The sequence below is a fragment of the Musca autumnalis genome, unplaced genomic scaffold (genome assembly GCF_047663935.1).
Source record: "Musca autumnalis isolate F117 unplaced genomic scaffold, ASM4766393v1 scaffold_3, whole genome shotgun sequence".
NCBI lineage: Eukaryota > Metazoa > Arthropoda > Insecta > Diptera > Muscidae > Musca > Musca autumnalis.
Window position 1 is genome coordinate 263,306,364 of NW_027411866.1, and position 18,609 is coordinate 263,324,972.

Consider the following 18,609-nt stretch of genomic DNA (forward strand, 5'->3'; position numbering starts at 1 on the left):
TATTACTCTAGTATGGAACTCGATTTAAGAACCCATAGTTTCATGCTCGAATACAAAGCAACTGGCAATACGGAAGTCAGCCAAACTAACGTGAAATAATAAGTATACATTTTGTTCAAAGAAACGACCGGTATCCTAATAAATTTGCACAACTCTATGTGGCTGGCAAACTATCGATATTCCCAACATAATGCCATGTTCATACCAGTGCTTTAATTACGTCGTTCGCTCACGCAATTACGTACACGAATTACCTCGTTCATACGACGTGGTACATACTTCATACCAACAAAGTTTATATTTTTATACTTTTTGTTTGTTGATTTTAAAGGAAGTTTCAGCCTAAAGACATGTAAAATAATAGAAAAATAATGTTCCTTTCTTCAAATATCTATTTAATATAATATTACATTCATTTCATTCATGTTTCATATCTTTTCTCTAAGTTCTGTGAGACAATTTCGTGATGATCCGATTAAAATTCCGACCTGTTGTGTGATTGCAGAAAAAGTGGAAAAAAGAGATGTATTACCGACTATTGCGATATCTCTATTATTTGACCACCTACGCCAACATACTTTGCAGAATTTTGAAGATGGGATTTTCTACTCTCTTAGTCAGGCTTTGCTTTTAGAAGGTTACGTTACATTGTTGTATAGGTGATATTTTTTACTTTCATTGCCAGGTTTTGCTTTTGGTATACCCCATATAGAAGCTGAGATATTCGCTTTGGAAAAACGTTGTCTTTTTATCCAAATAAGTTTTTTGCCCATTCCGACCCCTAAATATGTTCCGACCATCACCAAAATCAATATGCTTTTTCCTCTGTGAGACCCCCATTAACCCTCAAAATTTCGTGAAGACCCGATCAAAATTGTGACTTGTAGCGTGATTTCCAAAAAATGGATTAATGGGATGTATTACCGACTATTGCGATATCTCCGTTATTTGGTCACTTACGCCGACCTAGTTTGCATCATTATAAAGATGGAATCTTCTACTTTCATAGTCAGGCTTTGCTTTTGGAAAGTCCCCAACCAAAGCTGTGATATTCGTCATTATAATTAAAATCCAAAAAATTAAAATTTGGTTTTTATTTGCGACTATTGTAATATCTTCGTTGTTTGATCACCTACGAGAACCTATTATACATCATTAGAAAGATGATATTTTCTACTTTCATTGTCACTTTCATTTGATTCATTTGATACTTTCATTGATTTTGGTTTTGATACACCCCATACAGAAGCTGAGATATTCGCTTTGGAAAAACCTTGTCTTTTTATCCACATACGTTTTTTGGTCATTCCGAAATTTCGTGACGATCCGATCAAAATTGCGACCTGTTGCGTGATTACAAGAGCTCTGTTCCTTTACGTGCCTGAGGTTACCATTTCTTACCATTTTTAACCTGCAAATGGTCTGTTCCTTTACTTTTGAAAGTGGTAAAACCGGCAAAAGTAGAAAAAGTTGTAAACTGCTCCCATATGAATTGTATGGTGTCTGAAGTAAAGGAACGCTTTTCGAGTAAAAAGTGGTAAAACTTGAAGATTCTTGCACGTAAAGGAACAGAGCTAAAGTGTTCCTTTACTTTAAAAAGCATACAATTTATATGAGACCAGTTCACCACTTTTACCATTTTTTGCCACTGTTACCATTTTTAAAAGTAAAGGAACAGACCAAAGGTTTAGATGGACAGACGGACGGACGATGCGTTACAAACTTTTTGGCCAAAACCCTCCCCACAGAGTAAAAGAGAGAACTGAAAACAATTTGTTGTCACATACAAGTTTTTTGAAATAGTTCGGGAACGGAAAAATGGAAAATACGTCAAAAAAACTGGAACAAATGTCAAAGTCGGCGTATCAGCCAATCAGACGCCGGCAACCATGTTACTATTTTTTTACTCGCCCAAATTTGTCGTGTAAAAAGTTTTTAAAGAGATCGTCATTCAGCGCCATTTTTGTTTAAAGAGAAGTGAACATTTTCCAACTTTTTATGTAACTGGGACGCGCATTCGGATATTTCGAAAAACCAATTATAGGATTAAAGTACTCGCGATTTCGCATAATCTGATATGTATATTGAGTATGTAGCCCACACAGCAGCAGAGTAATCTACTGCCAAAATTTAGTGCGATATTTTTTCTAAAAAACCTATTTCTTGGGTACAGTATTTACAATATCGTTTTGAGTGTGCTGGCACCCCGCGATATTTTAGTTTTTCGACGATCCGGATCATATGAAACAGATCGTAAAAATCTATCTACTAGAACGGCGGAAATGGCTACTGCAAAAATTGAAAAATTTGCGAAAAATGTTTTTCAAAATATCGCTGACTAATTCGCGTTTTATGTGGATCGTTTCCATTTCAATGGAGAAAGTGAATCATCACTCGCGTTTGTGCGAAAACAGCGGTTTGAAAAATTTAGTGGCATGGGAGCTGTATCCGATTTATCCAAAAAATACTGTGTGATGCTACATCCACGGTTCTTGATGGATTTTATTGAAATATGTTTAGATCGATGTATTTTTTCACGGTTGGTAGTGAAATCGAATGCGCATAAAAAGTGTATGCACTTTGTGCAAAATATAAGCGTTATACAGTTTGTTGCACACTAAACTGCAGACGATGCTACATCTTAGCGGCCAAAGTAAATCCTGGCAAATGTGTACAAATTAAAAGAGAAGAATTCGCTGTATTGGTAAACCGCATGCGCATCAAGTAATTTTGAGGATTTCGCGATTTACACGCATTTCAAAATGAACATTATAGTGCGGTTACAATACAGTTTTTTGCCGGGTTAACCCACATTATGAGGATTTATTACTTAATCTGGTCAAATCTGACCAGATTTGCCATACAAAATTTAAATCCTCTCACAACTGGGTTTATTTTAAATCCGGCACAAATCCACCAAAAATACAGTGTTGTATTCGGTATTTGTGCAAAAAAGTCCAACTCTACTCAAAAAGTACCAAAAGTTGCAACTGTTTTTGCAACAGAGTTTGTCGTGTTTTACACGTTTACGATTGGTCGTATGAGATTTTATGGAGTTAGTAAATCTAAAGTTATTTGGAAATCATAAAATTATTTTTTTTTTTTTTCATTAGACACTTTTTTAACAAAAAGTACGCTTGATACCATGATACAAAAATGTATCCCTATGTAAAATATACCAATATGAGCAAAGAGGGGACGATATCTCATACGAGAAATCGTAAAAGTGTAACACACGACTTTATTAGTTATTTTGTATGTATACGTAAACAAACATCAGCTGACAGTTTATATTCTCGAAAAGCTAAGTGTAACCAGCAAAGATTAACCCACTGGATCTATTAAACCCAGTGGGTTAACCTTCAATAGTGTAACCGGGGTATTACCCGATACAATTTTATTTCAAGATTATACCCCCATTTAATAAGTAAGACAAAGGATAGAGCAGCCTCCAAGGGAAAGTTATGAGTTAATCGAAGTTCTACAACTTTCTCTTTGGTGGTCTTTATACAGCTTCAATAAAATCTGCGCTGGCGAAAGCACAACAGTGGCGAAGCTGACCCATGTTATCATACATAGTTAACCCTTATGTAAACGCTTTTAGAAGATTTTTCTCAATAAGGCAGAATTTACCTTGTGTACACTCCTCATTAACATAACATATGCTCATATAAAAACGCCGTTTCTAAAAGAAATCAGCAAAATATTGCAATAATGTACTGTCGTTAAGACTTAACAACAACTTTTTTTTGGTTGTTAACATGGTTTAATAAGAAAGGTTAGCCAAAGCTTTATGTCAATTTAAATTTTTTCATTCGAGTATTCCTAAAACTTCAAAACAATATAAACAAACTGTGTATGTGTGTGTGGTGTTTGAATAATATGCCAAACGATTTTAAAAACAATAGAATTCAATGATTTTGAATACTGTTTTTAGACCATTTGTATGGAAGAAATTCGTCAGATTTGATCACTTGATCATATTCACAACTCGATTATGTGGAGAAAACTTAACACTTCATTCATTTTTCGCGTTTTTTATAAAATGTTCAAAAAATGCATTGTAAACAAACCCACTTGTTGCTTAATTTTGAAGTTTTAGGAATTCAGAAAAACAAGGGTTCTATAGATTTTTTTAACGATTTTTGTCGGTAAATTTTGTCGTTAATTACCGAAAATTTTTGTTAAGTTAACAACCATGGTATAAGTAAAGAGGTAGATTTAAATGAAAAAAAACTATAGAACCCTTGTTTTTCTGAATTCCTAAAACTTCAAAATTAAGCAACAAGTGGGTTTGTTTACAATGCATATTTTGAACATTTTATAAAAAACGCGAAAAATGAATGAAGTGTTAAGTTTTCTCCACATAATCGAGTTGTGAATATGATCAAGTGATCAAATCTGACGAATTTCTTCCATACAAATGGTCTAAAAACAGTATTCAAAATCATTGAATTCTATTGTTTTTAAAATCGTTTGGCATATTATTCAAACACCACACACACATACACAGTTTGTTTATTGTTAAGTCTTAACGACAGTACATTATTGCAATATTTTGCTGATTTCTTTTAGAAACGGCGTTTTTATATGAGCATATGTTATGTTAATGAGGAGTGTACACAAGTGCTCTGTTCCTTTACTTTAAAAAATGGTAACAGTGGCAAAAAATGGTAAAAGTGTTGAACTGGTCTCATATAAATTGTATGCTTTTTAAAGTAAAGGAACACTTTGCAGGTTATAAATGGTAAGAAATGGTAACCTCAGGCACGTAAAGGAACAGAGCTAAGGTAAATTCTGCCTTATTGAGAAAAATCTTCTAAAAGCGTTTACATAAGGGTTAACTATGTATGATAACATGGGTCAGCTTCGCCACTGTTGTGCTTTCGCCAGCGCAGATTTTATTGAAGCTGTATAAAGACCACCAAAGAGAAAGTTGTAGAACTTCGATTAACTCATAACTTTCCCTTGGAGGCTGCTCTATCCTTTGTCTTACTTATTAAATGGGGGTATAATCTTGAAATAAAATTGTATCGGGTAATACCCCGGTTACACTATTGAAGGTTAACCCACTGGGTTTAATAGATCCAGTGGGTTAATCTTTGCTGGTTACACTTAGCTTTTCGAGAATATAAACTGTCAGCTGATGTTTGTTTACGTATACATACAAAATAACTAATAAAGTCGTGTGTTACACTTTTACGATTTCTCGTATGAGATATCGTCCCCTCTTTGCTCATATTGGTATATTTTACATAGGGATACATTTTTGTATCATGGTATCAAGCGTACTTTTTGTTAAAAAAGTGTCTAATGAAAAAAAAAAAATAATTTTATGATTTCCAAATAACTTTAGATTTACTAACTCCATAAAATCTCATACGACCAATCGTAAACGTGTAAAACACGACAAACTCTGTTGCAAAAACAGTTGCAACTTTTGGTACTTTTTGAGTAGAGTTGGACTTTTTTGCACAAATACCGAATACAACACTGTATTTTTGGTGGATTTGTGCCGGATTTAAAATAAACCCAGTTGTGAGAGGATTTAAATTTTGTATGGCAAATCTGGTCAGATTTGACCAGATTAAGTAATAAATCCTCATAATGTGGGTTAACCCGGCAAAAAACTGTATTGTAACCGCACTATAATGTTCATTTTGAAATGCGTGTAAATCGCGAAATCCTCAAAATTACTTGATGCGCATGCGGTTTACCAATACAGCGAATTCTTCTCTTTTAATTTGTACACATTTGCCAGGATTTACTTTGGCCGCTAAGATGTAGCATCGTCTGCAGTTTAGTGTGCAACAAACTGTATAACGCTTATATTTTGCACAAAGTGCATACACTTTTTATGCGCATTCGATTTCACTACCAACCGTGAAAAAATACATCGATCTAAACATATTTCAATAAAATCCATCAAGAACCGTGGATGTAGCATCACACAGTATTTTTTGGATAAATCGGATACAGCTCCCATGCCACTAAATTTTTCAAACCGCTGTTTTCGCACAAACGCGAGTGATGATTCACTTTCTCCATTGAAATGGAAACGATCCACATAAAACGCGAATTAGTCAGCGATATTTTGAAAAACATTTTTCGCAAATTTTTCAATTTTTGCAGTAGCCATTTCCGCCGTTCTAGTAGATAGATTTTTACGATCTGTTTCATATGATCCGGATCGTCGAAAAACTAAAATATCGCGGGGTGCCAGCACACTCAAAACGATATTGTAAATACTGTACCCAAGAAATAGGTTTTTTAGAAAAAATATCGCACTAAATTTTGGCAGTAGATTACTCTGCTGCTGTGTGGGCTACATACTCAATATACATATCAGATTATGCGAAATCGCGAGTACTTTAATCCTATAATTGGTTTTTCGAAATATCCGAATGCGCGTCCCAGTTACATAAAAAGTTGGAAAATGTTCACTTCTCTTTAAACAAAAATGGCGCTGAATGACGATCTCTTTAAAAACTTTTTACACGACAAATTTGGGCGAGTAAAAAAATAGTAACATGGTTGCCGGCGTCTGATTGGCTGATACGCCGACTTTGACATTTGTTCCAGTTTTTTTGACGTATTTTCCATTTTTCCGTTCCCGAACTATTTCAAAAAACTTGTATGTGACAACAAATTGTTTTCAGTTCTCTCTTTTACTCTGTGGGGAGGGTTTTGGCCAAAAAGTTTGTAACGCATCGTCCGTCCGTCTGTCCATCTAAACCTTTGGTCTGTTCCTTTACTTTTAAAAATGGTAACAGTGGCAAAAAATGGTAAAAGTGGTGAACTGGTCTCATATAAATTGTATGCTTTTTAAAGTAAAGGAACACTTTAGCTCTGTTCCTTTACGTGCAAGAATCTTCAAGTTTTACCACTTTTTACTCGAAAAGCGTTCCTTTACTTCAGACACCATACAATTCATATGGGAGCAGTTTACAACTTTTTCTACTTTTGCCGGTTTTACCACTTTCAAAAGTAAAGGAACAGACCATTTGCAGGTTAAAAATGGTAAGAAATGGTAACCTCAGGCACGTAAAGGAACAGAGCTCTTGTAATCACGCAACAGGTCGCAATTTTGATCGGATCGTCACGAAATTTCGGAATGACCAAAAAACGTATGTGGATAAAAAGACAAGGTTTTTCCAAAGCGAATATCTCAGCTTCTGTATGGGGTGTATCAAAACCAAAATCAATGAAAGTATCAAATGAATCAAATGAAAGTGACAATGAAAGTAGAAAATATCATCTTTCTAATGATGTATAATAGGTTCTCGTAGGTGATCAAACAACGAAGATATTACAATAGTCGCAAATAAAAACCAAATTTTAATTTTTTGGATTTTAATTATAATGACGAATATCACAGCTTTGGTTGGGGACTTTCCAAAAGCAAAGCCTGACTATGAAAGTAGAAGATTCCATCTTTATAATGATGCAAACTAGGTCGGCGTAAGTGACCAAATAACGGAGATATCGCAATAGTCGGTAATACATCCCATTAATCCATTTTTTGGTAATCACGCTACAAGTCACAATTTTGATCGGGTCTTCACGAAATTTTGAGGGTTAATGGGGGTCTCACAGAGGAAAAAGCATATTGATTTTGGTGATGGTCGGAAAATATTTAGGGGTCGGAATGGGCAAAAAACTTATTTGGATAAAAAGACAACGTTCTATAGATTTTTTTCATTTAAATCTACCTCTTTACTTATACCATGGTTGTTAACTTAACAAAAATTTTCGGTAATTAACGACAAAATTTACCGACAAAAATCGTTAAAATTGGTATACAGAATAGCACTTACCGAAAATTATCGTTAACTACCGACATTTGTCGTTAATTCTGTCGTTAAGGAGTTACAGAATCGCACTACAGTAGTGCGATTCAGTAACTTTTTTTAATAACGAACCGACATCGGTAGTTAACGAAAATATTCGGTTGAGTTAACGAATGTGCTATTCTGTAACTTTATGTTAACGATTGTAGAAATCGGTAACTCATACCGACGAATATCAATGTGAAGAAAAATGTCAATTATTATATTTTAATATAAATTAAAATATATTTTGAAGCTGAAAAAATTATTTCGTCGCGAATAAAAAACAAAAAGTGTTTAAGAAGGAAACAATTCAGGTTTTTGAAGGAATGTGGTTCAAATGTGTGTCTTTTGGATGCAACGGATGCCAGTAAAGAAGCATTTCTTAAGATGTTTTTATTGTGTGTGTGATTTAAAAGTAATAAAAGTGATAAAACCATCATTAATCTTTTTTAAAAGCGCAGTTGTATTTTTTTAATTAAAAGTTGGGATCATATTTGAGGTTGTGGTGCTCTGTATGGAAATTCAGAACAGTGTATGATGATTAAGCTTTGATATTTGCCATGACTAAAGCCCCTTCAGTGACCGTGGATCCACGTTACCGTCATTTGAGTTTATATATTCACATATTCAATTCACGCCCACATTAAATGAAATTTCTAATAGCGGAGAGTATGAAAAGTTCGAAAATCCAAGCTTATACGCCATTTTAGCATTCTGATTGTTAGTGATGCTGAGTTTAAATCTATAAGATTATCACAGAACAAAGTAGTTTATAGTAATATTATTCACGTGTTGGCCTCAATGCTGAATTAAAGCCAACGAAAGCCTATTATAAAGATAGTGTTAAGGACATTGGTATAGGTCTTACATAGCAGTACCACACTTGAGTTCTTTTGAAGCATTAGCTAACGTTTTCCTCTTTAATAAGTAAAACAAATGTTAGCGCAGTCTTCATACGTAGGGTAGCATGGGGCAGCTTCGCCACTGTTGCGCCTTCGAAGATCTACAAGGTCCCTTTGATGATCTTTACGCAGCTTCAATAAAATCGGCGCTGTCGAAAGCACAACAGAGGCGAAGCTGCCCCATGTTATTCTACACAGTTAACACTTATGTAAATACCTTAGGAAGATTTTTCTTAAAAGGGGGGAATTTACCTTGTGTGCCCTCTTTATTATCTTCATATATGTTCATATAAAAACGCCGTTGTTAAATGAAATCATTAAAATACAGCAATAATGTACTGTCGTTAAAACTTAACGACTATTTTTTTTCGTTGTCAACTTAACAATAATTTTCGGTAATTAACGACAAAATTTACCGACAAAAATCGATAAAACTGGTTACAGAATAGCACTTGCCGAAAATTATCGTTAACTACCGACATTCGTCGTTAATTCTGTCGGTAAGGAGTTACATAAACGCACTACAGTAGTGGAATTCTGTAACTGGTTTTTCAAGTTACCGACAAATGTCGGTAAAATTAAAATGTTTATAATTTCGGTAATTAACGAAATTTTTTGGTAAGTTAACAACCAAAATGAAGTTGTCGCTAAATCCTACCGATAGCAACTGTGTTGTCAACTTTTATTGATACTTTTCATTCATAATTTTACGTTACCGATTTTTTTCGGTAACTCGAAAAATGAGTTACAGAATTTCACTACAGAAAGAACAATTTTTCTCACGTAGAAGATATTGATGAGTTAGTTGCCATCGATGCCATCTATAATGACGACAACATAATATTGGAAGTCTTAGATGAAGGCAAATCTAATGCTTTGTTTACATTTACGAAATCCACTCGATTTCAACTGTCAATTCCTTTGCGTATACGTCGAATGAAAACTCATCTGAAATCAATTGGATTTCATTTGACGTTTAGGCAATGGAGTTGAAATCGAGTGGATTTCGTAAATATAAACATAGCATAACGAAACTCTTTAGCAGTAGAAACTCTTTAAAAATTTTCAAAGAGGCTCTGGCATTCCTTTACAATTTGACATTTGGGGAAGCAAGTGACGATTGATTCTGTTCTGGCCTTTAAGGTGTGAACAGAATGAAATACGCCGCTTTTTTCACGCCCAGTTTCATGTAAAAGATTAAAGGCAAAGTACTACCTAATTCAAATGCTGCCTAATTAATTTGAACTAGGTAGTACTTGGCCTTTAGTCTTTTACATGAAACTGAGCGTGTAAAGGCGGCGTATTTCAGTGTGTTTCTACCTTTATACTATGTTTACATTTACGAAATCCTCTCGATTTCAACTGTCAATTCCATTGCTCAAACGTCAAATGAAATCCAATCGATTTCAGATGAGTTTTCATTTGACGTATACACAAAGGAATTGACAGATGAAATCGAGTGGATTTCGTAAATGTAAACATAGTATTACTCATACGTTTTTGAACTAGGACAGTGAACTAGGTCGTTCAATTGCCCAACTCTAGTGCCACACTTATTATTCTACGTTGAGATCCCTATGAAATTGAGAATTATTTTTGTTTGGATACTTTTGTACTACTTCTCTGTTTCTATTCACTACTATATTCATAAAATCGTTTCCGCAGTGGACGAACGTCAAAATGTTGGAAGGCTGGTATTGTCGTACATTGAATGAGCAGGAGCAATCGTCTCAGCCAGTTGATAACTCACAAAATGTTGATGTTAATGACGATACAGATTCGTCGGCTAGTCAAGATATAGAAGAAAGTCAACGAGACCAGCCCAACAACACTGTTGCTATTGACTACAAGTCCCAATACATATATCTTAAAAGGAAACTCAAATTTCTAATTTACGTACGTATGGTCGGATCAAATCTGTTAATGAGCCAAACGTTGAAATTCTTTTATTTTCCATAGGAAAATGAATTTTTTCAAGATGCGCTTCGCTCCAATCAGCGGCGTTTACTAAAGGTATCTCGTGACAGAGCATTCCTCTTAGATCGTCTACTACAATATGAGAAACCAGAAAACACCTCATCGGAAAGTGAAGAAACTGAAGATTCCTCCGACGATGAGGCAACAAAGGAAATAAAAAGGTATCTTACTACGTCCTAGTTCTTTTAGTTTGACAACAAAAGAATGTAGTAAATATGCTAATACATATTTCTTTAACAGACGCAAATCAGAGCAAGCAGCAAATATATCAGCTAGAGGAAGAAAGAAGAAGATAGTAGCGACAATCAATCCGGACACATGTAGCACCAAGGCAAACCAATCACTATATAATACAACAGAGGACCGCCAACAACCTCAGAGAGATGTTGAACAACAACTAGACAAAGGATCTCTGCTGGAGCTAATGTCCGTGCCCAAAGAAATGTTTAGCAACGAACCCTCTTTGGATAGTGAACCCAATGAACAATTGGTAGAATGTTCTTCCCCGACTCATGTTGCCGCTGAAGAATGTGTTCCTATGGAATACAGTAATTAAATTGAGGATTCTATATAATATTTAAAACGTACTTTTTATTATTCCTTATATTTTCCATAATTTAGAATACATTAATAAGATACATACATATATGTGCTTGTTTATGATTTAAATGTTCCTACGGCCAGTAAGAGGTTCCTCCTTGTAAAATGGAGTGTGGTGAATGGGGTTGACTTCGTTGGGAATGCTCTAAGAAGATAGTGGTCGCTTTCGTCGACATCCAGATTGTGCGATGCATTTGAGTTTTGAGCTATGTAGTCTTCGCTAAGCTTTGAAAAGTCCCATAAGGTGAGGTAACAGTCCAAACCTCCAACTGCAAGAATAGTTCCGTCCCGACTAAATGTTATCGTATGTATAGATCCTGTGTGCCTTACTAGTGATGTCACAAGTTGTCCATGAGATAAATCCCATACTAAGACGTTGTGATCTGATGAGCCCGATGCCAGATATCGACCGCATGTGGAAAAGGCCAACGCATAGATCGGCCCTTTGTGACCAGTCATGAGTCGAACCAGTTGCCCTGTAAGTACGTCCCAAAGCCGCACAGTGCGATCGCTGGATCCACTAGCTATGTAATTTGAGTTTGGATGGAATTGAACACAATCTACGTCAGACAGGTGCCCAGTGAAAATCCGCAGGGGCTGATTAGAATCTGTTGCCCATAGACGAACAGTTTTATCATAGGAGCAGGAAGCAAAGTAGTAGCCGTGTGGCGAAAATCTTACATCCCAAACAGGAAACAGGTGACCCTTAAATACTACAATGCAGGTCCAAGTGTGTAGCGACCATAAGCGAATAGTGGCATCTTCGGAACAGGATAGCAACATATTCTTTTCTGGAGCAAAAGCACATCGATATACAGGTCCACTATGTCCATAAAATGTCCTTGCGGACTCACCTGTTCGATCGTCCATCATTCGGACCAACACATCTTCGGCATCCTTGTCTATGTCTTTCAACATCTCGGCAGATTTCATTTCTCTCAGTTTCGAGGGTGTAAGTGACCAAACCTTTATGCTGGAATCGGTGAAGCCAACAGCCATCATGAATGAGTCTTCTGATATTTCAGCACACGTTACGCTGTTGTGCGAATTTAATATGGTATACAAGCAAACTGACGGTAACGAATCCTTACCAAGAGGTACTCTCTTTGAAGCTTCGCGGAGAGCTTTAAGTTTTTCCAGTTTATCGGCATCCTTCAACTCAGGCAAAGGGATTCGGTCCATGGATGGTGCATTCGGATCTGATTTGGATTTCTTTGAAAAAAGTGGATCTTTTTTAGGCTTCTTCTTTTTCGGTTTATCTGGGGCGTCTGGGTCATTGTCATCCTCTTCTTCTACGGCAGTTGGGGCTGGTGTGGTCAGTGATTGAAAATCTACTTCCTTTAGAAGACCGTAGTAAACACGTATCTTATTATCCTGCCTTCGTGCTTCACCAATCAGAGATCCACTAGTAGCATTACACTGCGATTTGCTACGTGCAGTACCTTCATACGTATCAAAACTTATGTACTTCATAACAATATCCGCAATTAGCTCTTGTTTCCTGTCCTGGATGTGCCTTTTGAAAAGTGAATGTGCATCCCTCGACATGCGTATAATGAATTTATCCGAATCCATTGAAGACACCCAATCGTTGTTTTCCATTTCACTTTTTTTCGTAATAAGCAACAAATTTTGCAAGTCTTCTCTATAGAAATAATCCAAGTCTTGACCATATTTCTCAACAAAAGAGCGAGCTGCCTTTGAATAACCCCCTGAGACGAGTTTGAAGTAAATTTGGATCAATATTGGATAAAGCACCATGAACAGCTCATGCTTATATATGTCCAGAGACTCGTCTACGAAGTTGCACAATTCTCCATATGCTGCATCATATAACTCGGGATCGCTTCCAGGACCATCTTTGGTTTCTCCATTACACTCTGAGTTTTCCCCTAAAGCCGAGCTCAATATATTTGTGATTTCCTTTTCGTCCACATCTTCCAGATCATCTTGTTTAATGTTGGCTTCCTGACACAAGAGTTCTTCCGTTTGCTTCAAGTTGTATTTTTTTATCAACTTTAGTAATACAAGTAAATCCCTCTTATCAGTTGCCAACTTCTTAGCTTCGCCTGTGGCAACCGGTGATTCAGTGCCATTTCCATTTGTATTCATGATAAAATAATTTTTCTTTAGGGTAAAACAGGAAAAAGAAATGCAGGCGAGTTTGTAGTATAAACAATTCTTGTTCAAATGAACGATTCCGTGAAATGAGCTATTGGGACTAGCTAAAAAAATCAAAAATAGTAGTTCTTGCAGCACTTGTAAATGAATTATAATGACTTTACCTAATTAATTGCGTATTGCGTGTGCGTTCAAAAAAAAAAAACAAAAACAAAATACATGTATTTGTTTTCAATTTGAAATACATGTATTTTGTTTTTGTTTTTTTCGAACGCACATGCAATTAATTAGGAAAAGCTATAATGAAGTTTTATTTTCATAAATCCTCGAATGATATTAGGTGTGCTCGTTTATATGAGCTTCGTTCCCGTACTTTTTAATAGTAAAACTCGTAAAGGAGAGAACTGCAAAAAATTTGTTCTTACACACAAGTTTTTTGAAATAGTTCGGGAACGGAAAAATGGAAAATACGTCAAAAAAACTGTAACAAATGTCAAAGTCGGCGTATCAGCCAATCAGACGCCGGCAACCATGTTACTATTTTTTTACTCGCCCAAATTTGTCATGTAAAAAGTTTTTAAAGAGAGCGTCATTCAGCTCCATATTTGTTTAAAGAGAAGTGAACATTTTACAACTTTTTTGTGAACGGGAACGCTTTTTCGAGTAAAATGTGTAAAAGTCGTAAAAATTGTAAAAACTTTTTAGTTCGGGAACACAGCTATGGTTTTTTACCATAGACTAATGAATGTATAGACAAAGAAATCCTCTCAATCAAATTCTCTCACTCCATGAGAATTGAGTCAGTTTACGAAAAACTCAATTTTTAAAATGGCAATAACTATATATTTTTAAACTATTGATGGTGGTAAAGGACAATTGCTCTGTTCCAGAACCTGCAAGAATGCGATAACATTCTTTCCTTTATGTTATCGGAAAAAAACAGTAAAAAATAGTAGATTCTTGCAGTACTGGAACAGACCATAGCTTTGTTCCTTTACTTTTTTAATGGTAAGGGTGGTAAAAGAGAAAAGTGTCAAAATTGCTCTCTCATGAACATTTTAACCAGAAAAGTAAAGGAACGGAAAAATGGTAGATCTGGCAGCAATGTCAAAAAGAAACATACAAAATCAATTTTCGTCTTTTATTTCACAGTTTTTAATTTAGTTTTGTCAGCGTTCGACTTTTTCTTCTGTTTTTCGTCCATTTTCTTTTTCATTGTGAAATAATCGTCAAACAAAAGTCGAAAAATCAGTTCTGCCATTTTTTACCTGCAGAAATTTTGCTGGTAGCCTGTGGTAGAAGAGAAATCCATTTTCGCTCTCTCCACTCTCACTCTCTTAAAAATTGCTTCCAGTTTTGCCACTTTTCGTGGTTAAGGAACGATTTGCAGGTTTAAAATGGTAGCAAATGGTTAAAATCGTAACCTCAGGTAAGTAAAGGGACACAGCTAATGGGTACCCAGCTTTACACCCAATATGCTGTGAAATAAAAGACGAAAATTAATTTTTTATGATTTTTTCCGACATTGCTGCCGGATCTACCATTTTTCCGTTCCTTTACTTTTCTGGTAAAAATGTTCATGAGAGAGCAATTTTGAACAATTTTGACACTTTTCTCTTTTACCACTCTTACCATTAAAAAAGTAAAGGAACAAAGCTATTGTTAGTTTTGAATGTCGATATTTCGCAATTATCGATAACTGTCAAACCGTCCAGCAACCACAAAACATTTTGCGGTTGCATGATGAATGCCAAAAATAAACGGCCACACTATTAAGCAACAACAAAAGCTGTGTTCCAGAACTAAAAAGTTTTTACAATTTTTACGACTTTTACACATTTTACTCGAAAAAGCGTTCCCGTACACAAAAAAGTTGTAAGTTGTTCACTTCTCTTTAAACAAAAATGGCGCTGAATGACGCTCTCTTTAAAAACTTTTTACACGACAAATTTGGGCGAGTAAAAAAATAGTAACATGGTTGCCGGCGTCTGATTGGCTGATACGCCGACTTTGACATTTGTTCCAGGTTTTTTTTGACGTATTTTCCATTTTTCGTTCCCGAACTATTTCAAAAAACTTGTGTGTGAGAACAAATTTTTTGCAGTTCTCTCTTTTACGAGTTTTACCATTAAAAAGTACGGGAACGAAGCTAAAGCTGTCATTCAGAACTGACAATGTGCGCTCAGCTTAAAGCGGGGTACACACGATCAGTTTTGACTGTCAGTTTTGCTCAGATAATCGGTTGCTTGCCAGTGTGACCGTTCACTTTTGTCAGTCATCAGGCAACCACAAAATATTTTGTGGTTGCTGGACGGTTGGAAAGTTATCGATAATTCCGAAAAATCGACAGTCAAAACTGATCGTGTGTACCCCGCTTAAGGTAGAGCTGGCAAATAATCGATGACACAATCGATAAAATCGATTATTTTTTATAAATTCAATATCGATAGATAGTTTCGTCTATCGATATTATCAGACTAAAAATCCCAAAATCTATAGATATTACGCGATTTCTCGGTTTTGTGGACGTGAGAAAGTAGTTGTGAGAAAACAGTAGTAATATTTTGTAAAAATAAAAAATGTTTTATTGCATTTTTGTGCCATTTTTATGAAATAAAAGCAATTGTTATCACATCTGTGAAGTACTTGTGCAAAATGTCAACAATAGCAAAGACATTTCCGTCATTTTCATTTCCAAATTAAGGGGTGTTTACACTATCTATGAGTGTCATATGAGATGTCAAATTTGCTACCTGTGAATGCTGTACACATAGTGTGACCACTATGAAAAAAAAATTGAAAATTTTCATCTATCAAAATGATGTGGCATTTGGTCTGTTCCAGTACGGCAAGAATCTACTAATTTTTAATTTTAATTTTAATTTTTATTTGACAAACACAGTAACCTAGCCCATTGGGCCATGAGCGGTTCCAAAAACAGCTATACTATTTCTTTCTATAACATAAAGGAAAAAATGTTATCGTAGTAAAAAGTAGTAGCTTCTTGCAGGTTCTGGAGCAGAGCAATTATATCGAAAATATCTAATGTTGGGAATATCGGTGGTTTGCCAGCTCTAGTGTAAGGGCGACGTCTAAAAAACAAACGCATTACAATTTCTCTGTCTATACATTCATTGTACTATGTTTACATTTACGAAATCCACTCGAGTTCAATTGTCAATTCCATTGCTCAAACGTCAAACGAAATACATTCGATTTCAGTTGAGTTTTCATTTGACGTATACACAAAGGAATTGACAGATGAAATCGAGTGGATTTCGTAAATGTAAACATAGTATTAGTCTATGGTTTTTACATTGAGCTCATGGCACAATTACCCAGGTAGTGGCATCGTAAAATTTTGAATATGTTATGTCAAAACTTTCTTTATGTTGTTGGGGAAATTACAACAAAAATAATTTTTTTATAAAGGGATTTGACTTTTCATATTCGATCAGCTGGTGTGATACCACTACCTGGTAGTTCTGCCATGATTGAGCTGTTGCGTCATTAAGGGCTGTTTACACCATCTATCAATGTCATATGAGCTGCCATTTCTTTCACCCATTCGACATTCTCTATGTTTGTCAAAATTGACGTCATCCATACAACTTTCAATTTGTGCGTTCATACCTGCAAGTGTTATTTTCGTATGACATAACCTAAAAATATAAAAACAGCTGTTTTTGTCATTATTTACATTTATTGTTGAGATGCAATTTTGCGCAAATTTTAATTTTGGTTGAAGGAAACTGAATTGGTAGAATTGGTGTTTGGAGTTATAGAGGCATTCATGTTTTTGCCACCAAACAATCATTTCAAAGACTGCTTCTTTCGACCAATCGATCTGAAAATAACATTATAAACGCCAATTATTTACTTTACTGAATATTTAAATATACATACCTTTCCATTTTCTTTTTTAAAAGATTTTGTTTTTCATTTTTTGTTTGAGAATGTCAGAAAACAGCTGATAAATTTATGTTTACATACGAGAATGCCGTATCAAATAGAGCGCTCCCTAAATGAAAAATTTACATATGAGTTGCCAAATCATTTTGATAGATGAAAATTTTCATAGTGGTTACACTATGTGTACAACATTCGCAGGTAGAAAATTTGGCATCTCATACGACATTGATAGATGGTGTAAACAACCCTTTACCAGCAAAAAGTTTGCATCCGTGGATGCGGTTTAATCAGTACAAGTGTACAGTACAGTTGCCGTTGGAGTACATCTTTTCCTATGAATTCACTTATGAATTTTACAAGAGAGCGCGCAGCTAAGATGCACTCCATTTTGCTTCCACAGCACACAACTGGGATGCAGTCCATTTTCGATCCAAATCACAACTTAAGATGCAGTGCTTTGGATTGAATTTATATGCATTCTTCGGATTGCATTTTTAATCAGTCTACAGATGCAATTAAAATGCAAGCCATTGCGAAATATCCCAAAATAATTAAAATGCATTTATTATTTGTGTAAAACAAGAACACAAAGAACTTTTTTATATAAACACAAATTAAAAAAAGTTTCCATTAAATTCAATCAGAGAATTTTTCATAACTCCGTGTGGACTGCATCGAAGGATGTTGTGAAATCATAACTTCACATGCACAACTTCCAAAATTTTTTGCTGGGTGGGTATGTTCGTATATGTATATTCAAGAATTATACTTTCTGCGAGAAATGATGCATTTAGTGGAATGGTAAGAATTGTGGGTATAGGTCCGCGTTTTTATAAAATTTTCACCTTGAAATTTGTCTGCATTGGTCCACGCCTTCATATAGCCCCTATAGGACGGTACCTCCCGATTTTCGTATTTTTTGCCTCATTATCGGTACCGCCCGATTTCATGTATTTTGATTGTTTTAGCTACATTATCTGACCGAAATAGCTATAGTTTGGTATTTAGGGTTCCTATGCCCGTAATTTCTACGCGTAGTTATCTATGAGTTCAAAGATATCCCCCGTGTAAGCAAAATTTCATAATTTCAATCCATAGGTAACGTTACCGGGTCGAAAACGGCCGTGTTACTTCCCAGCAAAAAATTTTGGAAGTTGTGCATGTGGAGTTATGATTTCACAACATCTTTCGATGTAGTCCAACAGAGTTATGAAAAATGCACTCCGTTCGATACATTTTATAAGCAGTTGTTGTAGAGATTCCTA

General features: G+C 35.3%; 2 protein-coding genes across 2 annotated transcripts; one reads left to right on the forward strand and one right to left on the reverse strand.

Moving 5' to 3' along the window:
* The first annotated feature begins 10,318 nt into the window (after positions 1–10,318).
* On the forward strand, positions 10,319–11,357 carry LOC141399524 (uncharacterized). Its single transcript, XM_073978474.1, has 3 exons — positions 10,319–10,630; positions 10,694–10,872; positions 10,952–11,357. The coding sequence occupies exons 1-3, from the start codon at positions 10,415–10,417 to the stop codon at positions 11,265–11,267; spliced, it is 711 nt and encodes a 236-aa protein (XP_073834575.1). The 5' UTR covers positions 10,319–10,414; the 3' UTR covers positions 11,268–11,357.
* On the reverse strand, positions 11,283–13,504 carry Taf5 (TATA-box binding protein associated factor 5). Its single transcript, XM_073978472.1, has one exon. The coding sequence runs from the start codon at positions 13,421–13,423 to the stop codon at positions 11,369–11,371; it is 2,055 nt and encodes a 684-aa protein (XP_073834573.1). The 5' UTR covers positions 13,424–13,504; the 3' UTR covers positions 11,283–11,368.
* Between the last annotated feature and the right edge of the window lie 5,105 nt (positions 13,505–18,609).

Excerpts from the sequence above, each read along its gene's own strand:
- LOC141399524 (XM_073978474.1), top strand. The coding sequence starts at position 10,415 with ATGTTGGAAGGCTGGTATTGTCGTACATTGAATGAGCAGGAGCAATCG. Across the intron at positions 10,631-10,693 it reads AACTCAAATTTCTAATTTAC|GAAAATGAATTTTTTCAAGA; the intron begins GTACGTATGGTC and ends TATTTTCCATAG. Across the intron at positions 10,873-10,951 it reads GCAACAAAGGAAATAAAAAG|ACGCAAATCAGAGCAAGCAG; the intron begins GTATCTTACTAC and ends TTTCTTTAACAG.
- Taf5 (XM_073978472.1), bottom strand. The coding sequence starts at position 13,423 with ATGAATACAAATGGAAATGGCACTGAATCACCGGTTGCCACAGGCGAA.